This window comes from Papaver somniferum, chromosome 5 (assembly GCF_003573695.1).
Source record: "Papaver somniferum cultivar HN1 chromosome 5, ASM357369v1, whole genome shotgun sequence".
NCBI classification, from domain to species: Eukaryota; Viridiplantae; Streptophyta; class Magnoliopsida; order Ranunculales; family Papaveraceae; genus Papaver; species Papaver somniferum.
Genome location: NC_039362.1, coordinates 191742966 through 191765150, shown reverse-complemented (window position 1 = coordinate 191765150; position 22185 = coordinate 191742966). Strand labels below are relative to the sequence as shown.

General features: G+C 35.5%; 3 protein-coding genes and 1 long non-coding RNA gene across 15 annotated transcripts; 3 read left to right on the top strand and 1 right to left on the bottom strand.

The window, feature by feature from the left end:
• The first annotated feature begins 597 nt into the window (after nucleotides 1–597).
• Nucleotides 598–1503, top strand: LOC113280414 (F-box protein CPR1-like). The gene has a single exon (XM_026529041.1). The coding sequence runs from the start codon at nucleotides 598–600 to the stop codon at nucleotides 1501–1503; it is 906 nt and encodes a 301-aa protein (XP_026384826.1).
• A 2534-nt stretch (nucleotides 1504–4037) lies between these two features.
• Nucleotides 4038–7467, top strand: LOC113284097 (THO complex subunit 4C-like). Of its 11 annotated transcripts, none has more exons than XR_003327916.1 (6): nucleotides 4038–4178; nucleotides 4991–4998; nucleotides 5138–5250; nucleotides 5400–5694; nucleotides 6210–6840; nucleotides 7121–7431. XR_003327916.1 is itself a non-coding variant. In XM_026533500.1 (6 exons), exons 4-6 carry the CDS (start codon nucleotides 5672–5674, stop codon nucleotides 7293–7295), a joined length of 255 nt encoding a protein of 84 aa, XP_026389285.1. In that variant the 5' UTR covers nucleotides 4038–4178; nucleotides 4991–5250; nucleotides 5400–5483; nucleotides 5553–5671; the 3' UTR covers nucleotides 7296–7467. The 11 variants fall into 11 exon arrangements, 4 of the variants coding, with proteins under 4 accessions (XP_026389285.1, XP_026389287.1, XP_026389284.1 ...); XR_003327914.1 differs by having other exon boundaries at nucleotides 4991–5250; nucleotides 6210–6454; nucleotides 6784–6840; XR_003327915.1 differs by having other exon boundaries at nucleotides 4991–5250; nucleotides 6210–6454; nucleotides 6764–6840.
• Nucleotides 7468–7575: 108 nt separating this feature from the next.
• On the bottom strand, nucleotides 7576–9012 carry LOC113284098. Of its 2 annotated transcripts, none has more exons than XR_003327921.1 (3): nucleotides 8802–9012; nucleotides 8634–8711; nucleotides 7576–8504 (listed from the first exon to the last, which is right to left on the bottom strand). It is a non-coding gene; the product is annotated as an uncharacterized LOC113284098 (long non-coding RNA). The 2 variants fall into 2 exon arrangements; XR_003327922.1 differs by having other exon boundaries at nucleotides 8672–8711.
• Nucleotides 9013–17430: 8418 nt separating this feature from the next.
• On the top strand, nucleotides 17431–18906 carry LOC113284096. Its single transcript, XM_026533498.1, has 2 exons — nucleotides 17431–17996; nucleotides 18409–18906. Exons 1-2 carry the CDS (start codon nucleotides 17501–17503, stop codon nucleotides 18486–18488), a joined length of 576 nt encoding a protein of 191 aa, XP_026389283.1. The 5' UTR covers nucleotides 17431–17500; the 3' UTR covers nucleotides 18489–18906.
• Nucleotides 18907–22185: the final 3279 nt, after the last annotated feature.

The following is a 22185-nucleotide window of genomic DNA, read 5'->3' as shown; positions in this document are numbered from 1 at the left end:
TTCAGTTCAGGAGTAGCAAAAAGATCTCTACGTTTCCAATGGAGTAGCCAAGCTTTTGTCTAGCCTACATATGACCGTGGTTGGATGCCAAGCTGGGGTCAACCAGTCTTTAACGTGCCGTTGGTCGTAGCTATTCTGACCTTATTGTTACCCAAACAATAATGAAACCCTAGGCTCTCGTCAACATATATCTCTGCGCAAATTTTAAGGAAATCGAAAACAGAAGAAGCAATTCAGCCGACTGATGTCGATCCTGGCAGACGAAATCGTTTATGATATTCTCTTATTGTTGCCCGTGAAATCAATCTTAAGGTTCAGGTGTGTATGCAAAAACTGGTACGAGTTATTCAGGGATCCTTGTTTTTCTACAAATCATCATAAGCATGCTATCGAACAGGGGAGGTCTACATCCATTATCACAAAAAAAACTACTGGAGCGGTCAAGGTTTTTTAAGAACATCATTACACTCATTATCTACGTTCTGTGAGAGTACTGATAAGCCAGTTGGAATAGATTATCCATTCTCATCACAAGAGGATAATATCGATAAAGATACAACCCTTAGTATATATGGTTCCTGCGATGGTTTGATCTTAATGAAGGTAGAAAGTCATATCTTTGACATGCGCCGTCATGCTGGTGAGGATCTTGTTCTTTGGAATCCATCTACCAAGGAATCAAAGAAATTATCAGAACCGGTGGTAACAGATAGTTTCTGGCGGTACGGGAAAAGCCAGAATAACGGGCTTGGACTTGGTTATAAAAGTATAATTGATGATTTCAAGATTATAAGAATTGATGTCTTTTATGATTATCCGATTTGTCATGGTTGTAAAGTCAATGTATACACGTTGAGATCAAATTCATGGAAAGAATTACCAAATATTATTCCTTATGATGTTTGCCTGCCTCGACCCTATAGGACTAAGCCTGCGCTTGTTAATGGATATCTTCACTGGGTTGGCACTCCGGTAGATGGACAGGGAACCAGAACTGACTCCAAGGTTATACTTTCTTTTAATTTGGAAAACGATGTCTGCAGTGAAGTTCCAGTTACCCAACAACTCCGTAAATCACTTTTTCAAAATAGGAAGGCAGACTCCACTGCAGGGTCACCTTCCGATGAATTTTTGGTGGGTAGTTTGGATGGTTGTCTTTGTATACTCAGCGGCTACAATATACCTAATACCTACTTTAGGAGTATCAAGAATATTGAGTTATGGGTCATGAAAGAGTATGGAGTTATGCAATCTTGGACTAAGCTTTCTACATTTACAAGAGATTCTATACAGAGGTCTACTATAATGCTCTCTCAGATGGAATCAATCGATTTTGTGGACGATAAGGTTTTGTTTATGGGTGGTGCAGGAGATAGGGTTTATATTTCAATACTTATATATGACCCAAAACATGGAACATCTAGGCGTGTTAGAATTCAATATAACTCGCTCCATTGTCCTAAAATAGAGACTTACTTTGAGAGCCTAACATCACTTAATTAATTCCAGTACTGCACCGCTTAGGAAATAAGCATCGCACGACAAAAAAGAAAGTTATTTCATGCGAGGAAGAGAAAGAAAAGGTAAAAGAGTTTGCAGGTAGATTTTTTTTTATTTATTTTTTTTCAATTTCCCTAAGGAGTAAGGACCGTCTATCATGGGATTCTAGGAAGTAAATAAACCAAGTTTCCATTACTCATTTTTATTTTCCATTCTCCCAGTAGTTTTAGATTCCATTATCATAATTCTATATTGATTCTAGTAAGAAACAGAAACCTTACCCTATGTTTGGACAGCAGCCACCCAAGGGTTATAACTACAACTGTATAAACTACCTATAACCCTTCTAAAGATGCAGCTCCAATTTACAGACTGCAAAAAAAAAAAAAAAAAAAAATTCATTGCAGCTTCGATGAGAGAAAAATAAAGAGGGAAACGTTGAAACACTGAAGGCAAGGTGCAAAACCAAGAAACAATCACTAACACAGCAATTGAAGAACATATCCTGTGTGTAAGCCTAGAAAAAAGAAAAAAAACAGTATCTTGGTCAGCCTAGTATACGAGAAGCAGAAGTGTATCTGCTTTCCCACAAGTAAAAAGTTTATCCCAAAAGTCGGAAGCAATTTTTACTTTACTTTAAAGTAAATTAATTATTCTACTTCTAGAAATAACTTCCGGCTTTCCGTCTTCTAGCTAGAGCTTCTCAAGGGAGACCCCACTGTTCATGTTGCACTTTACACCAATCAAGGTGAAAACTCATGGGCGCGGATATTAATAACTCCGGTTAATACTTACCATCAACTAATCGTGTTTTAGTTGAATATATGCACTATTGAAGTCAAGTTTTGCAGCATTACTGGCTGAATGAATTTAACTTGTACGACAAGAACAGGTACAAAATTCAGACCTTTAAACCGAATTCAGAACTAATTAACAACAAAAGGAAGCTTGAAAAAAAAAAGGACAATGTAGCATGATTTAAGAGAGAAACATTAAGTTTATTGTAGAACATAAGACATCTAAGGACAGCCACAACCATACACCTTTAGCCTCATTCATAGGGGAAGGAGTAGGGAGGTCATCAATCATAACAATAATATCATCCTGCTACGGGTTGATCCTCAAATCTTCAAGTCCTTGCCGCAGCAACCGTTCTTGTTGTTCTGTTTTTAGACGTTGTATCTGTCGTTCTAGTTCTACATGTTGCCTGCATGCCCTCTCCAGATGTTCATACACCTGACAGTGTGTTGTATACAAGTGATGCAAGTGAAAGTGATTTTCTGGAGTTGGTGGTAAACCAAGGCGAACTATTGGAAATTTCTCGTTAATAAGTTGTATCCGGTTCTTTATTTTCTGTAGTCGTTCTTGTAGTTGGGGTAAGTCTTGTCCAGAAAAAACTCCAGGAGTTGCTCCAATCTGTATAAGAAACACAAACAAACTTGCATAGTTAGATAAAACCCAAACTAGAGAGTTTGCCATATTGAGAAAGTTAACAGATTTGTAACTTAGAAAACACAGCTTTAGCAGAGAACAAACCATGCATGATTAAACAAATTGCAAAACAAACTCATAAAACAAGGACACGCGCGTTCATCTTACTACAAGCACATTCGGAGGCAGCTGCGCCCCCGTGTGTCAACTAGGTTTTTAAGTTTATTTATGGTTATAAAATTTTCACTTCTGAGACCATCTTTTTTTAAGAGAAAGTCTTGGATGAATTTGCAGCCATAACAGCGTAAGGGTACATTTACAAGGAATATGTCTTTTCTTAATCCACTAGAAAAACACGAGAGTAAAACTTGACATGTAGCCACTAGCCACCTAACTTAATCGAAGGAAGAAGATCAGTACGTGTAACCCTCTCAATCTGCATCAAAGCTAGTCAAGCAGTTTTAAGTAACATGAGTCCATTACCATCAGATGGAGAAGCGATGGAGATTGACAGGGATGGCTTCCCTAACTGCCATTAGATTCACTTCCAGGATTTTGCTCTAGGAATATACCTAGTAATAGTAGAATCATTGTTTTTTAATACCAAGTTGGATGCTAGATTTCATTCCCCAATTTAACTTTTGAACGGAAAGAAACAAGTTGAGATTGATTAGAATTTAGTTAACCTTAATTAAATGGATAATGTTACTGGTTTAAGTAATTACATTTTGGGATGATATTTAAATTTTTGGGATGGTGATTCAACACTCCTACTTTGGCAATCTAACATGGTAATTTGGAGTTAATTAGTATTAAATCCAACTTAGTTCACGTGATGATCGATATTATGAAGCAAACAAGATTATGATTAGCTTACCGACGTATGAATACCGGCGCCATCAACGGACTGTATAAGGGAGGAAATTTCCGTAGGTGTCTCTTTTTATTTAGGAATTACCAAAAATATTCCAAATTACCAAAAATGTTTGGTACAGTAATTTCGTTAACAAATTGGTCAAATTGTAGAGTATATTTACTCTAATGCCACAATGTGCCTACATCGCATGCACATTATTTTTCACGGTATTAAGTCTTCCTCTTCCTCCTCCGTCTGTAACTCTATCTCTCTTACTCCTTCGTCGCCTGAAGTCAGAGAACTTCCATGGGTGTTCGTTAACAATGTTTGATACTGCTTAGAAATTGAAAAATAAGACCGGCATGTTCAGATCGATAGCAATTAAAATCAGGTAAATTTTCTATCTAGGGTTTTCAATCATTATTTTTGGATTCATCGATTAATAAGAGATGATTGAAAGTTTGAAAGAAATGATTGTAACCCAATTATTTTTCAATCATTATATAAAACCCAATTTTCTATTGAAAGAAATAATAGATGATTGTTGTGGATATTGTGGAATTTATTGGTTAAAGTTGTTTTCAACTTTTTCAATTTCAGTTTGTGAAAACCTTTCTTTTCGTGTATGTGCATGTTTTTCGCATACACATTTCTGTCTTTGTGTCGATTTGATGATGGTGTAGGGAGATTGTCTCATTTTCTTTGTTAATTTGATTAGGGAATGTGGTAACGGAGATCTGCATTGTTGAATTGATAGTGTTGGTGGAATGCTGTGATTTTTGTATGTAAAAGAATACTGAAAATATCTTAATTTTGTAGTTTTTCTGGAATACCCAATTAGTGATTTGAGCAAATAGACTGGAATAACTAGAGTTTACTTACTCAGTACTGCAATACTACAATATGGCATCCTCATCCCTGAAGGATGCCACATTGCTTGATAATGTTAAATTGAAAAAATCCCTGAAGGGAATAACTAGAGTTTTCTAGAATACCCAATGTTTTGCTACTCGTCTTGATGAAGTTGATCGAACCATGTAATCAACTTTCTGTAATGCAGCAAACACATTTCAGGCAACATATGGAAGAACAACAATCCTTTTCTTACTTAATTTGTGGCAACTAGACCGATGTACAAGTAATTACATAGGATATTTGTTTATGCTTTATGTAAATTCAATTTATTTATTTTGCTTTTGATAGGTGTTGAGGTACAAATTTTCAGTTTGTGGACTTCACTAATTCTAGATGGTTGCTGCTACTTTACATCCAAGGTTTTTAACTGTCTAAGAAAAGAGATTAAGAAAATGCTTGTTTTCTCTCTTTGTTCTCTCTCAATTGGTGGCTCAGTTTAGACTATCAAGTCAAAGAGGTATTTGGTTCAGCTAAGTGTGTGCGTGACTGCTGGTGGTAAGTGAGTGACTGCTGGTTGTGAGTGTTTGAGTGAGGGAGTGGTGTCGGTGGTGAGTACTTGGCATTAATCACTATGAAATTTCAATTATGCTCCAAAGTTCAATTGTTGTTAAGTGTGTCACATCTGGTGGTGAGTGAGTGAATATGAGTTTTTTTAGATGTTTGATTATTTGTTCCTCTTTCTTTCTTTTTTTTGCAGCATGATGGCAAGAGTATTCCTTACCTTTTGATCGAGAAACACCAAGTTTTACTCATATGACTTTGGCTGAACTCGAGAAAGCTGGTATTTTGAAGTTTCTTATTATACGGGTGATGCCACATTATCTTATTTATGATGTTTATTCTTTCGCAGTTCCATAAGAGTTGTAAGCAGCTGGTGGATTAATTCATGGAAGGCGCTTTCGAGAATAAAGAGAAGCTCACTGAACCAGAGCAGGGAATTCTTGATTGGTTAAGCCTAAGGGAGCTTGGATGGAGCTGAAGGCACTGGCTGTGTAAGTTTAATGAATTCTTTCTTATGAATATTTTTTCCATTACATATTGCAATTGTATGGTTTGATTGATCTTAAGGTTCAAAGGAAAATTGAAATTTGTAGGTATCTTATTATAAGGCTCAATTAATTGGTCACAAGGTGAAACAGGTGAAAACTTTGTTAAAAAAACAATTCAAGAAAAAACTTTAATGTCTTTTGTAGTCTATTATGGGCTTAAATCTGTCCATTGGGTCTCCCTCTGATGAATTTCTTTTTGGTTGAATTTTGCGACTTTTTGAATTTCTTTAACAACATCAGCTTATGCTGAGTCCATGAATTAGATCATATGTTTGGTAGGTCAAATTGAGGATTATTTCCCATTCTTGATTCTTGAGAGGAATGACTTGGTCAATTTCTTGTTATCGAAATGAATGAATGACTGAAGCTTCTTTCCACATGCTTGTAGTTCTCTACTTGAAACCTTAGCTCTTGCGAACATAAGAATAAAAGCTCACTTTAATTTTCTGTTCTTGCAGGGAAGTGCTAAGAGGCCAGTGTTTTTTTAAGAAACTGGACAAAGTTTACTATATATTTACAAGCATGCCATACCTTTGGTGGAGGATGTTTCTCCGATCACTACAAGAAAACCTAGCTTAAGCGACCAAAATCCTAGCAAGAACCCAGTTGGCTTGCTATAAATTTATGGCCATTAAATTTAAGCCACCACCGGATATCTTTGCTCCACCACCTGATATGTTTGCTCGCTCGATCTCTTTTGCAAGTAATTCATAACGACCAAAAATGTGCTCTTATATATAGCTATTTACTTTGAGGCACCATCTAGTAACAACCAAAAACAAATGGGTTGGTTAAACTTCTCTCAGCGACTAACTTCCAAACTTCCACCTACCACCTATTCAACCGAGAATAGGATATTAGTTATGTTGAGTCCTCCAAGACATACCATTAGCTTTATAATTTGTGGTTCATACTTGGTCGTCAAGTTTACTTTCGGTTAAGATGTTTTTCTGGAGTTATTTTGTGTCTTGATCATGTCTGAGGAAACTTTCATGTTGTAACGATGTTTCAGCATTTTTGAAAATTTTGCAGGCCGGGCATGGGTCGAGGAGGAGGCTCTGGTTTATCAAATCGTGGAGGTAGTACAAGGTATGGTGTCAATACAGGCTCCTTTAAGTTTTGCTAACTAGTCCCAAACGTATTGTCTTTAGTTCTAAGGTTTTTGGGCGCAGTCACCGAGCCTTTCCCATAATCTCATCACAATTATTATTGTGAAGATTAGAACCCTTCCAAGATTAGGACCCTTCCAAATGCCAATAAATGTTTGTTTTTTTTCTTCTGATTTGTAACTTTTGATTGTATTATTTTATTTCAAGTAATGCTGCATTGGTGACAATTGCCTGTTTTTTTTTGCATTTTCTGCTTGTAGGAACAACCGTGGTGGTGGTGGTGCTCAACGTGGTCGTGGTGGAGATAAAAGCCGTGGTGGTGGTGCCGGCCGTGGCCGAGGTGGCGGTCGTGGAAAGACTAAACCAACTGTTAAGTCTTCTAGCGAGCTTGATGCTGAACTAGAGAGTTATCATGCTGAAGCTATGCAATCTTAGTAAATATTTGCAGCTAACTAGTCGATTACAAGGAGTGACTCTATTGTATAGAAACCATCCTCCTGTGGTAGCTTCTTTTGAATCTTTTGCTTTGGGATACTTGCTTTTATTTTGTCCTCAGCAAGTTAGTTGCTCATCTTTGCAGTTTGTCAACCGAGAGTTTGTTTTTGAAGTAGGCATTTGCAATCTTAGTCTTAATGCAGCAATCTTACAAAATTTATATGATGGAACATGAAAACTCATTCAAATTAATGCTTTGATTCACATGATAAAATGTTTGGACACGCAAATGGGAAAAAATTGAACATGAATCGACTTAATTAACATTTTTCTTTTACAAATCCACAACCCACATCTCTCAAGTCAGAATCTGAAACTTTTAACAGTCAGATAGTCAGATTCAACAATTTCAAAAGTAAAACCCAAGTTTTGCCTTATCCTTACCTTCTCAATTGCTGGCAATTATATCAAGCCTAAGAATACCTGAAGTTATGCAGAATAACTAAATCAATAACTGCCTTATCCTTACCTTCTCCACTGCCGGCAATTGTTTTCCATTCTCAAACACAGGTGAATCAAGAAAATAATGCTTCCATAGATACAAAATAAGCCCCAAATTTATAGTAATTGAACCTAAGAATCAACCAAATTTATCAATCTTACAAAATACTCTGCATAAGTATAGATATGAATTTAATTTCAATAAACCCGATTAAAAATCAAAACTTTAGAGAACCCAGAATCTAAAAACTTAGAAAGTTTCATGTACTAACCGTACAAAACCTTAAAGAAGCTACTTAGAATCAAAACTAGCATAAATATATCAAAATCCATTAACTAAATGCCTCCCTAGCATACTAATTCACACGGCTTGACCACCTGAGTTTAAAACTCATTTACATCTTAATTTAGCTGATAGAAAACAACAAAAGATACCTATACACACATTTACGAAAACAGATTTCTTTGAACATGAATAGACTATGAAACTCACCTTTAACTGTAAATCTATGTTAAGAACAGAGTGCTTGAGATCACATTATGCGAACTTATGTATTTACTGACAAACAATAGCACTAAGAAGTCACTGCACCAATACACACAGTCATACACTGTGATGTATTAACGTTTTCAGTAGTGGTGACCAAAATTCTCCAATTCATCTTCTAATTCCCTTTCAAACAATCTCATTAAAGATCCAATCTCCATCTGAAAACACAAATCAAGTTCGTCAAGAATAAACTAACCAAAACTGAGAGAAAATTCTAAGCATAATTTTGTCAAACAGATTATAAGCATATGTAAATAAATAGAGATGTGGAACGTAGCAAACTTAACTGTCGGTAAATAAACAGAGATATGCAAATTTCTGATACCTTTCTCCATCAAACTCTCTCAATGTTTTGCTTCTTCTCCCTGGAGTGGAAATCAGACATTTTTTTCTTCAGTAACCAAAATTTAGCAACACCCAGACATAAAAAACCCTTCACAAGAACAAAGGTTTACCTATATTTACAAAATCCACTTCAAATATCTCGGATTTCCCCTGTTACACCATCACTCAATTCTAAAATCTAGACCCTAATAACAATAAAATAAAAATTCACTTTGAAGAAAATCATCGATTGTTCTTTAATTGTAAGAAAGGGGTTAGGGAAGAAATAGAATCTTTTTTTTTTTTGACGAGTGAGACCGAGAAAGATGTAATTTCTTGAAGAAAGTGGAGAGAGTTTGAGGGGTTTGAATTGAGGTTATAATTTTTAAAGTTTTTATCAGAATTTAGATTCCAACCAAAATTATTTTTGGCGGCAGATTTAAACTAACGCGCCCAAAATTCCCGCGTAACTTTTCACCAAAAAATGTTTTTGGCGGAAAATAATCACCACCGTTGGATAAGGAACTGATCCGTGTGCGTTTTTGTATTTGAAAATCTGTTCATTCGATGAAACAGTCCAGTTTCTTATTGGCCGAAAATGTGTCATGCGGATTGGACTAGGTAGCGAGCCACACTTTAGTTTTCTATTGGACGCAAAATGTATCATACGGATCGGACTAGGTGGCGAGTCTCTTTTCGCTTGGTGATCCAAGTTTTTCCGACGGAAACTTTCTTTTGTGGCCTCCTTGGGTAAGATTTATTGAAATTTAGGTAATTGCTTGTTATCCGCGCGAAGTAAACTGGTATCGGATAAGATTAACGGATAACAAGCAAAAGTAACTAAAGTCGATGAAAAAATAGTTTTCTTACGAAAGGGATACAAATTTTCATCACCAAAAGATTCCTCATTTCAATCGTCGTCCAAATTTCTATACGACTGCTTTACATTAATGGGACGACAAAAAATTCAAATTGAAGGGTTATCTAAAACACTACCTCTAAGTTGAGCGAATTCGAGTAAATTTCAAGAAATTGAAAATGTAATCATTTTGAATCGAGACAATTGTGTCAAAACTGAAAGATTAAAATAAGAATTTGATAATCTAATTGTAACAAATCGAAAAATAATTGGAAATTTAAAATCGATTGAATTTGAATAAATTCGAATAAAACTGAAAATATACGAATCCTAATGCTTAGTTTTCTTTTCTGAATTAGGTCTTGAGTTTCTTGTGTGACATAAATTTACATGCAATCCTAATTTGGTTGGGTGATACAATTTTTTTGGCATGTTATGTTAATAAATAAACACTTTTCCAACATTTTTCCTGATAGCTCAACCAATAACTTTAACATTTCTTCTGGTGGTCAAATTTTTTCTAAGTGCATGCCACATTTATGTTATGGCCTCCTTGTGTTGCAAATGCATAAGGAAATGACATGTACAACGATTGGTGGATAATATGTAAATGAGGTCAACGAACATTAGGTTTAAATTGATGGATGACCATATAAACGAATCGAATCCAAGAGAAATTGAGTGAGGTCGAGTGATATTTACAAAATTCATAGATAACATATCAAACTTACGAAAGTTGGTGAACATTCGGTTAAATTGGTGGCTAATTAGAGAACGTAATGAAATCAGAGAGAAATTATGTGAGGTTGAATGACAATATGTAAGATTGATTCTAAAAAAATAAAAATAAGGATAATAGGAGGTAAGATTTACAGGAAATAAGTGAAATTTAACTAATTAAAACAAATAATAATTTAATTTGAATTTGAATTTAAATTAATAGGTAATAACACAACCCACGGAAACCCGAATAAATCGAGCAAAGTCATTATTTGATACACAAGTTATTTGATTTTTTTCCCCCTTAGTGGTTGTATATGCTAGATGCACCCACTTTACCAAACGAGAGTAAAATTTCTCTTCCATGGCGTAAAATATGTTACGAGTATTTATGTCTTTTTTCTCTTATTTAGCAATGTCCAATAATTTTTCTTTTTCCATGAGAATAACGATTTATTCTTTTCCGGGCCTGAGATCAAGACCCATTTTTGGTATTGATGATAAAATATGTTTAAAAATTATGTTTAAGTCCATTGTACAAAAAAATTAATCAAGCCTTTTGTCAAGTTGTTAAGTCCCATCTCCAACAGATGGATTCCTAGTTCAAATCTGATTTAAGGAGAGAAAAAGAAACATACAGATCACTTTATCTCTCGTTGTGGATGCACTTGTGTTCCTCACTGTTGTCTAAATCTGTCTTTCTAGACATTGCATCGGAAATCCCCACAATTTACTGGTTTGTTGCTGTAAGAGATTTTTATCATTGGGGCCGAAAAGGGTGGTTTTGGGGGATCACTACGTGACAAAAAAGGGGTACGAAATAGTAATCTTGAAAACTCCTTATCCAACTAATTTTAGTAATGGCTGGTACACCATTGATCAGTGTTAATACAAATGATTAAGTGCATTAATTAAAAATTAGTGATTGCATTAACTTAATGATTCGATTGATATTTTGAAAAAATATGTTTTTTATTTTTATTCTGATTTACAATGACAAGGAGGATATTTTTTTCTTTTTTGAAAACCTTGGAAGAATGTGATAAACATATCTTAAATATATTCAGAAAAACCTCATACCTAATCCTTATTACATTTTTGTTGAGTCCAATCTATTAAAATATATTATTTTATTTTTTACAGTTACGGCTAGGAAAACATCACATCCCATCCGTAATCGACATTTTTCGGCTGGGAACTTCTGGCCAAATGTACTAGTTAAGGTTGGAAATCCTAACCGAAACCCAACATTTTTTTTTGAGTATCAGAATCACTTACATCTTGGAAATCCTAACCGTAAACAATACTCTACAGGTGGGAATCTTAATTTTCTTAACCGTATACCTGCGTTACGACTAGAAAATCCTAACCGAAACCTAACCTCTGTTCTTTTTTTTGTGTGATTACCAGAATCACTTACGACTGAGAAATCTTAACCGTAAACAATATTTATGGCTGTGGATTTTAATTTTCATGACCATAACCTTAATTTTACGGCTAGGAAATCCTATTATCTTAAACTTAAAATACGGTTTACAGATGGATAACTAAGAACTCCCAATAATAAACATTTTCAAAAATTTATCTTTTCTAACTCTAACTTAATCGAATAGAATTTTTTTGGCAATCAAAAGAAAGAGTAAATGGTGGGTTTTCTTATGTTTATGAAGAAGAATAATAGATTTAGTTATTTTTTTCTTTTTATAATCATCATCTTCATTTTCACCGTGATTTATGAGTGAGAATAAGGATGGAAGATAATATATATTTCTTTTTATAACAGAAGGAGAAGGAAAATATAATAGATTTGTTTTTTTTTTCCAATGAATAGTTAAATCGGGAATAATTCTATTTGGATAAGGGTATTTTGACTTTTCATATACATTGGGTGTCCTTCTTCATCCATTTTTTTTGGGCATTAGAATCACTTGAAGCCCTGAAACCGAAAAGTTTTCAGCCCTAATAGAATTCCTCTAAAAGGTCTGGACACCTGGAGTCCGGCCCATCAAATTTCTCAAAAATGTCCAACTACGCACTAGTGCACTACAGCCAATTAGACACCACGTATATCCCAAAAATGTCAATAATTCGTGTGAACAATCTAAATACAGACGGTATTATACAAAAAGGTGAAAACACATCAAATGATTGGCCTTCCCCGTCGACGTGTTAAGAGAAAGTGGATGAGATTTTAGAGACAAAATTCATTATTTACTTCCACCACTTTAAATAATTAAACTATTTTAATCTAACGACCACTCACGTGGTTAGGTGATCCGTGATTGTCTTCTCTCTTCACACTTGTTCAGTCCCAGCGTGGGTCCCACATTCCCCTTCTTCTTCTTCTCCCGTGTATCATGCATATGTTGACATTGTCCACATCCGGGTTATCCATGTCATATAATGCATGCATCCATGAAATGTATTTTCGGTGGGGACTCGGTCGGTTGTAATTAAAAGGTTCGAGGACCCATTGGAGTCTCGACAGCTAGGCTTGCTTAAAATTCCCTAATTAGGTTTTTTTGTTTTTTTTGGATCACGAAACTCTAAAGTAAGCTGCCGGAAGTGGCAAGGCAACTAAAATTGGTTCAGCGGCTAAACCGACTAAAATTGGGATCTTGCCAAGAAATAGTAAGCCACGCTGCATATGACTAGTACCATAATGCCGGCAGGCAACAACTATATCCCGAAAATGCTAAAGCCGTAAATTACACTTTCTCTGCATTCAAAATACGTTCTTTTTTGTTTCTAAAGCATTAGAAATATACTAGTATAACGGTATAATAGAGACGATAATTATATTCTATGCTTTTAAGGCACTATGATTTGTCCTTTGTATACAAAAGTAATACGTAAAGTAGTTACAAAAAAGACTACTGGCTAAATGAGCTTTTTAGAGGCTCGGCTGGCGCCTCAAAATTACAGCAGAAAGCAAGTGTTTGGACTCTTTTTTAATCGGTTTGTGCTTATCGGGTTGGAGTATAATAAATGTTGTCAATTATTAAAGTTTCCAATAACAGCAGTACTAATAATAATTTTGTAAAGAGGGATAGATTATGTGGTTGCAATCAGAACATAACGAGTCATCAAATGTTGACCCCAACCCCATCTACACAAACATGGGAGCTCAATTTTAGTATCATTCTATGCCAAGCAATTGGGGTTGCCAAGTCAGAATAATCTGACTCATACTTGATGTGGAAAATCCATATTTTATCAAAGGTATGGGATTATATTCTATACTCTTGTGTTTAGTCAAGAAAACAATAGCGTGTTTAAATACAATTTAAGAAGTTGCTTTCTGATTTCCGGATGCAAAACCTAAATGTCGGTTTAAAAGTTAAATACAACTTAAGAAGTTATTTTCTGATTTCTGGATATAGAAAAAAATCTAAAAAAAGACTACTTAACTACCTATAAACATATGCCAGCGCTCAAAAATTTGCATCTAAAAGCCTTAATCAGAGACGAGTTTGTGAGAAGACTATTTAACCTGCTTAGTCCACAAGCATAAAACAAATTTTTACCAAGTGCTAGCTCAATTTCTAGAAGCAGAGGGAGTATTAAGCTTGACCAAAGCTATTAGTCCGGCTTAAATTTACTTTTCTAACCTCTGATTACGTCCCTGGACTTAAAGAGTACTTGGAGCAATGCTCGAAGCACAAATGGTCCGATGAGCCAAAGGTTCACGTAGAAAGTACATCGACCAAGATAGAAAAGGAAATATTCCCACTAAAGTAAACTCAATTGCTTTAAGGTAAAAATATTCTCACGTAATGGGAACTTTATAGACCCACTTTGAAAGGGTTTAAGTAAAAGTGGGTCTAAAGAATTGCACACTTGCTCAATTTAAATTTTCAAATTATGACTTTTCTCATTATGTGGAGGGAAACATTTGAAATTTTTATGTGGCAAACACTTGTTCATGGATTACGCTCCTCTTTAATCCATCATCACATATGGTCACATGTTAAAAGCAGTGTTGGAAGTCCATGACCTTAAACACTTCCTTTTGGGCGCTACCAAGGGAACCCATGGTTGGGGTGGATCCACAGACGACGTGCTTTCAGGAATCAGGGGCAGAGCCATTGTAGACAAAGCCGACTAAAGGTAAGTGTGGGCCTATACCCTAAGCTTCCTAATTTTAAAATCACAAAATTCACAAAATTGGTTAAAAAGACTAAAATCATCAGTTTATAGGTGAAAAAACATCTAGATTTTGATACTATTTAAATGGACAAAAATATAAAAATGGTCAGGATGTAAACAGTTTCATCCTACCCATTTTCAAATACTTTTTCTTACGTTTAATTTACATCAGGATGTATCCAGTTTCATCCTCGCTATTTTTTAAGTTTAAGCCAGGATAAATCCAGTTACATCCTTGCTATTTTTTTGGTGTTCATTTCACTCATATTAATTTTTACTCGTCCATTAGAACATGTTTTAAAAATATTTGGACAAATGACCCATTTTCCGTTTTAAAATTAAGATGGCGCACTTTGTTTATATCATTATTTTATTTTACCATTTCTTACTGCGAATTCTGGCTCCGACACTGCTATGTGTGAACATTTATCAACCCTTTATGCATAATATTTCAATCTGGTTAATTTCTATGTTTGATGTATCGTTATCATCATCGATTCAATCAGATCTTATCCGATATGTGCCATTGATGAGACAGAATAATCACGGTGTATTCACTAGATTTCTCAAAATGATGATTATATTTCCATATAATCAATGGTTTAGGTAGTAAAAGGCCAACAAACCCTTGATGGAAATCATTTCTAAATTTAAAGGCCAACCAATTTCAACAACCAAGCATTGCCATAGACATGGAAGTCATGAGTTAGATGGAAATGCTGTCAAAAAGACGGCTTGAAATCCAAACTAATTGCCAAATTTTCTCGTCAAGCTTGAGGAGAGAAAGATTGGCCGTTTTTTGTTTTTGGAGAAAAACTCGCTCTCTTTTATCTTTGGCGGGGCTCGATTGCATTTCAAACTTTAGAGCTTGTGAAGTAATTTTTCCTCTTGTTGATAAAGCATCGTAGACGGCCGAGCTCGTTAAAATAACTTAGATATTTTTGTTATTTTTCTTAAATAAATCATCATAGACCGGCTGAGTAGCCTTTCATTTTATACTAAATCAAATTAAGGCTTCAATAATTCACATTTTTATATTAAGAAGACATGATTATAAAATCAAATGCAACAGCAAATCTTAGTATATAATATGAGATGAACAATACTTATACCAACAGTAACATTATTAGCAATTTTATAATGCAAAGTTGATTAATGTTTCTCTTCTGATTACCAACCCCTTAATTAGATGTAATGTACTATCAACAGCACTGATTTTTTTTTTTTTTTTGATGGAACAACAATACTAGATTCACCCTCGAGTAAAATCAACTGATCACCATTTCACCCACCCAAACACTTACATTATACTGACAACTTAGAATATAACCCCGTAACAATCTTCTGATTTAGCTACATGAGTTAAGTGAAAATTTGGTGAGATCTGAAAATATTTGCAAACCATGTCGGATGCATACTGATGACCAGATTCTCTTAGCATGCTCTGCGGGCTTTTCTTAATAATTCTCAAAACTTGCCTTTTAGTCTCTTGTTTTCCCGTTTGGTTTAATAAAAGGCTAAAAGCTATTGTTTGGGCTTACCACATTCTCTAGACATTCAAACATGCAGGTTGCCGTAGAACTGAAACCTTTGCCATGATCGGATACAAACCGATATCGGAAATTTGTCGGTTTGGGTTTTGGTCGAGGCCGCATATAGAAGTTGTGGAAATACGTGTCATCCTACAGTCCAAGAGGCAAGAGGAGTAAGCACTGAGATGATGCACGTGATGAGACTCCCAATGCGAAATAATTGTGGGCCCCATGTGTATAATTTGTGTGTTCAGAAGGACACGTAGCTGTGTATGATTGGGAAGGGAATTGAATAATCGTGTGCCCCACTTGCACTATCATGGGGTTTTGTGTAACAAAAACCACTCATTGGTTGTTCGGTGTGACGTATCTTACATGACCAAAATACCCTATCCATGATTTTTTTTTTTTTTGCAATTTTCTGTTTTTATTTTTTCACAAAACTGATATGATTTTCTCGTCTGCAAAGAGGGATTTTTCTCAAGTCTAGCTACCTGCTTTGCAAAATTTCAACAACTATAGACACGGCACCACAAATTCCAACCTTCCGTCATATAACAAATTGCGTGATGATGTTATTCTTAGTCAAACATGTTACTGCAAATTAGATCCATATTTTACCAACGGTAAAATCGCGAACGAGGTAAGGAATTGTTTAAGAAAGAGATTAGCAGCATTAATTTTTCTTTGCAATCAAATTTTAATTTTTCATTGATCCAATAAACAACAAAACACATTTATAGCTTGATTACTAGATATTCACAGTTGGCCTAATAAAAACAAACATTTTATGACATAATTACATAGTAATCTGTATAATTAATTATTACATGTTAATAATCACAATTTGAAGAAAAACTTGTCGCAGAAGTATGAGTCAATACACCCTCCTAAATGAGATTAAACATCTATATTTACATAAGATAATGCTAACCTGAAGTAAAACTACAACCTGAATTTTCCTTGCTGGATAAATTTTTGTTGGGCCAAATTTAATATACAGATCTGTTGACTCAAGTCCAGAGTATTAAACTGGTTAAGCACATAATATCTGACAATTCCAGTTGCACCGTGATGGTAAATACACATTTAACCAGCAGTAACACAACAATCTCCCAAGCTTGGTAAAACCCCTAAGAAAAGGATGTCAGTAAATAGTTAAAAACTCTCAATTATCACCATTTTCATCCAATGGCACAACCATAACACTACAAGGACAAATTCGTCTTACCAAAATTAATTCCAAGTGGGCACGAAACTCAAGGTCCCACAATTGGGTCCCAACTCCATAGACCCATTGCCCAATGCAACCACTGATTGCGATTCCCACGTGGATTGCTTCATCATTTTGTCAATTTCCACAGCTGGTTAATAGTTATCCATGTCATCACACCCCTCTTCCACATCCATCCATCCATTCAGACATACCATAACTCACCCATAGGTAATAATACATAGCCATAAAAGCCTTTCTCCACCTCCTTTAAAAGCAGACTTCAACAGAGAGAAACCCTCACAGAGAAACACAAAGAAAGAAAGAAACCAAGAAAACTTCAGAGATAAGCAAAAAATGGAGAATTACCAAAACCCTAGTGAAGAATATGAGAATGAATCATCAGAAGAAATCAGCAGCTATAATTACTCAGAATTCGCTTCTGCTGCTGCTGCTGATCCATGGGTATTAAAAAAGAAGAAGAAGAATCAAGTGTTCCTTGAAGGTTGTTATATTGATGAAGAGGATTCATCTGAAGGTGGTGGATTAGTGTCAAGGACAATGAGTTTAACAGATGAAGATTTAGATGAGTTGAAAGGATGTGTAGATCTTGGATTTGGTTTTAGTTATGAAGAGATTCCTGAACTTTGTAATACTTTACCTGCTTTGGAATTGTGTTATTCAATGAGTCAGAGATTTATGGATGAACATAGTAAGGGGAATGAAAATGGTGGTGGTTCTGTTACTGGATCTCCAGCTAGAACTAGTTCTATGAACGGCTCAGAATCATCTTATTCTCCCTCTCCGTCTGTCACTTCTGCTCCTGTTGCTAATTGGAAGATTTCTAGTCCTGGTAAGTTATCATTAGAATTTCAGATTTTGAATTATTCATTTCATTTATCTGATTTTACTATGCTGCATATGAATTTCCGAATTGAATTTGTCAATTCTTTTTTGAATTGAGTACTACATTTTAGGAAAAATCAGTATTTCAGATCTGAATAAATTGTAATAATTGAAGTAGAATGGTTGAATTAGTCATTAGATCTGTAACTCAAAATTGTTTAAGCATAAAGAATGTGGTAAGATCGGTCACCGGAAAGTTCATGGGATATTTTGTTGATTTTCATTCAGAATTTGATTAGGATCAATATAAAACCAATCTGAATTTTCGGGCTCATATTTAGAAATAGGATCATAATGGTGTGAAATATATCACAAGGCATATTATCTAATCTTCTTCTGTTACTTTTTGTGTTCTTCAGGGGATCATCCAGAGGAAGTAAAAGCAAGGCTGAAATTTTGGGCGCAAGCTGTGGCATGTACTGTCAAATTATGCAGCTAAGATTGCTGCAAAACCCCTGCAAAGGAGAGTAATTGGTTCATCGATGGTGGGGATTGATGAACCGATAAATGCTTGAGATCTTGGAAAGTCGATTATGAAATGTACAAATTCGTAGACTTTTAAAGATGAACGATGATTCCCACTACAAGGTTCATTTTCTTGGATAACAGACTTGCTAGATGGATGAGAGAGTTAGTGAGAGTTGAGAGACAATGATGGTGGGTGGGTTCGATCTATCCGAAACAAGACAGCAATGAAGAAGATTGAAGGTGAATGAATGAAAAGTCTTGTTTTGAGAGAGATTCAGTTGCTTAGAATTATTTACCTACTTGAGTCAAGGCAAAAATTTGTACATTGTATGATTTTTGTATTTCCGAATTAAGATTATCAATAAAAATTCCATATTCTTCACTTAACATTTTACTGCTTTTCTACAAATTTGGGCATAGTTTCTGCAACATAAAGATCGTGAGACTACTTTACTATTGTTCTCCGGCGAATCTTCATTTTTTTTGGGATAACTTAACCATTGTTCTCCGGCAAATCTACAAATCTTTTACATTCGAAGTCTAGTTCAATCATTGTCCCTAAAATGTTAGAAGGTTTCATGGGAGAAATCCTGGGTAGCTGCTCTTTGGTAGGCGCAGAACTACTCTTTCACAGGATATACCATACCATATTCTGAAAACAAAATACAGGTCTTCCCACAAGATCCCCGAATATCCTATAACCCAATTTTGATCACTTGTGACGCAATGTTTTGGTGCACATGGCTTTGCAAATCTCAATAATTTGATTACATGGTTCCCAATATTTGTGCCTCATTACTCTCCCACCCGCCACCGATACCAAAAGCGACATCGTCTTAACGGTTTAGATTGTTTCCGGCACAATTTACTCGCAGTTTTGATGCAAAAAAACAACAACCAGTGGCAATAAAGCTTCTACCGGTGTGAGGTTCATGACAAATTGAATATGTCTCTGCGGACCTCATGCCCGAATCCAAGCTGGTCAAATAACCGACAGGTAATTCAATGAGAATTGCAGTGTCAGTTTCAGGCAGATGGCAATGAATTACTATCTTAATCAAATTAGAGAAATGTAACGTAACCGATTTAATGTAGATCTCCCAAATCAGATACGGCACCGATCGAGTCGAATATATCTTTCAATCAATCAATATACACCAAAAAACACTGGTCCTGCCTGCTGTGAAACTTTCTAGAGTTTTCAGACACTGTACTCCACAAGAACAAGACTGGCTGACCCATCAGAAGTCCCAAGTCTGTGTCGGATTCGGAACTGTGATTGGTCTCTTTGTGTTCTTGCTGTAATAACGTGAATATTCATCTGAAAATAATTTTTTATTTCGTTATCAATTATTGCGAGAATCTATAAACAGTAGTATTATATGAACATAGATGCCAGAGAGATCTGAAAAATAAAATAAAGCATTTCCCCCCCCCCCCCCCCCCCGAATATTCCTTCTCCTCCCACTGAAGCTGGGAGCCTGGGATGTGATTTTCTTTGACAATTTAATTACTATTAAACTTGACAAAATTGTGCAGTGGGACTAACTTTTCTTAGAAGAATCTTCTGTTCTTGAAAATTTTAGACCACGGTTTCTAATGTGTATTTTGCAAAAGATTGAATATTTTGGATCACTGTGGTGCAGCGTATACGTGTTTTGGTGTTACGTAATTAAGCGTGTTTAGTCATTGTAAAGTCGTCTAGATTAGGTTGTTTAGTTCCAAAACAATCTCATTAGGCAAGCAAGGTCTAGCTGGCCGACGCGTTGGCTTGTCCGGTTGTCATGTAGAACAAAACAATGGTCAAAATAACTATTCTTGCATATATGATTATGAATAGAACATCCACTAAAATGCTGTGCGTTCTTTATTAACACTTGCAAATAGCAGCTGAGTGCGTATTCATACACGATCTTTTGTCGCACAAGTCTTCCTTCTTTTATAAAGGTGCGCAAGCTTTTCTTACTGTTTTTGCTGTAACATCGTACACGTACCTGGTTACTACACTGTATATATTGCTCAAGTGGGAGTAACTTTTCCGGTGGAATACAAGCAATAAAAAAATGTGGCAAATGTGTGCAAGATCAAGGCCACTGGATTCCAAGTTATTTCTGCCAAAAAAAATTTCTTCGAAATATCTTCCAAATTCCATGGAAGGGTAGCCACTCAATCTGAGGTTTTGGAGCGTTCATTAACTTGAGCTTCTTTGTTTACAGAGATTTTGCAGTCTAAATGTTTGTCGGGTCACTTAAAATCCAGCATCAAGCCATTTTCAGTCTTCACTGTTAGACTTATTTTTCCGTGATCTACTACAGGTGCTGAAGCGGCAACTTGAAATTTGATTTCTCGAACCAAGTGGATTACAAACCATGATACTAATCAACTTGCGGCTCATGGTTTTCTTTTCCTTAGCTCCGTGACAAGAGGGTGGACAAATTAAGATACACCACTTGGACAATAAAACACTTGAACTTAGCCGCTTAACATCAATCAGTCAAAAACAACTGACTGTATAAGGGACCACTGCATGTAATTAAATTCTGTCCAGAAAATGATTCATGGTCCATAGACTCCATACTACTCTGCATTAAATTTAGGATAGAAATATAGACAATGATGCTTGAACTAGATACATGACCAAGATTAACCCAGATACATAATGAAGAATTCATCCTCGTTTATGGCATAATCAGAGCTAGAAGAAATGAAATGTATTGACTAACTTCAGATAACTCAGAGAAAGAGTATTACAGGACAGGTTATCACAACTGTCAAGATTATTACAGGACTCAATCTATTTACACTCTAAAGAAAGATAAGGACACTCCCACTCTATAACAAGAACTGAAAAATACAGTTACATGCAATTACTCTTATACTCCCCTTCAAGTTTAGAGTGGGTGAAAAACATAAGCTTGGAAACTAGAGTAACAAACAACTCAGAAGCAACCCCCTTTGTGAATATATCATCCAGTTGAAGAAGAGAAGGCACAAATTTGATAGTCAAGAACTTAGACTGAACTAAGTCTCTAATGAAATGGTAGTCTATTTCTATGTGCTTTGTTCTTGCATGAAAAACTGGATTGCAGGAAAGACTACTGGCATTAAGATTATCACAAAGAAGAGTAAAAGATCCAGTAGAAGAAATACCTAATTCCTTGAGTAGATAAGACAACCACAACATCTCTGAAGAAGTATTAGCAAGAGATTTGTATTCAGCCTCAATTTTCAATGAGGTCCAAAAAATAAGTGAAGAACCCAAGAAAACAGCATAACCTGAAGTACTTCTTCTTGAATCAGGGCAACCAGCCAAATCTGAATCAGAATATGCTGTAACAGTAGAGATGTCTGAAGAACCTAGAACAATTTCAGATCCTTTACTGCCTTTAAGATATCTTAAAATCCTCTTAACCAGTTGCAGATGAGCAGTCGTTGTTTTATGCATAAACTGTGACACATAACTGACAACAAAAGCTATGTCAGGTCTTGTCATTGTGAGATACTGCAATCCCCCAACAAGGCTTCTATAATGCAGTGGATCTTGTAGTGGATCACCATAAAAAAGAGAACATCTTGGACCCTTTGCAACTGGAGTACTACAACGCTTGCAATCTACCATATCAGCCTTAACCAAAAGCTCAAGACAATATTTCTTTTGAGTAAGTAAT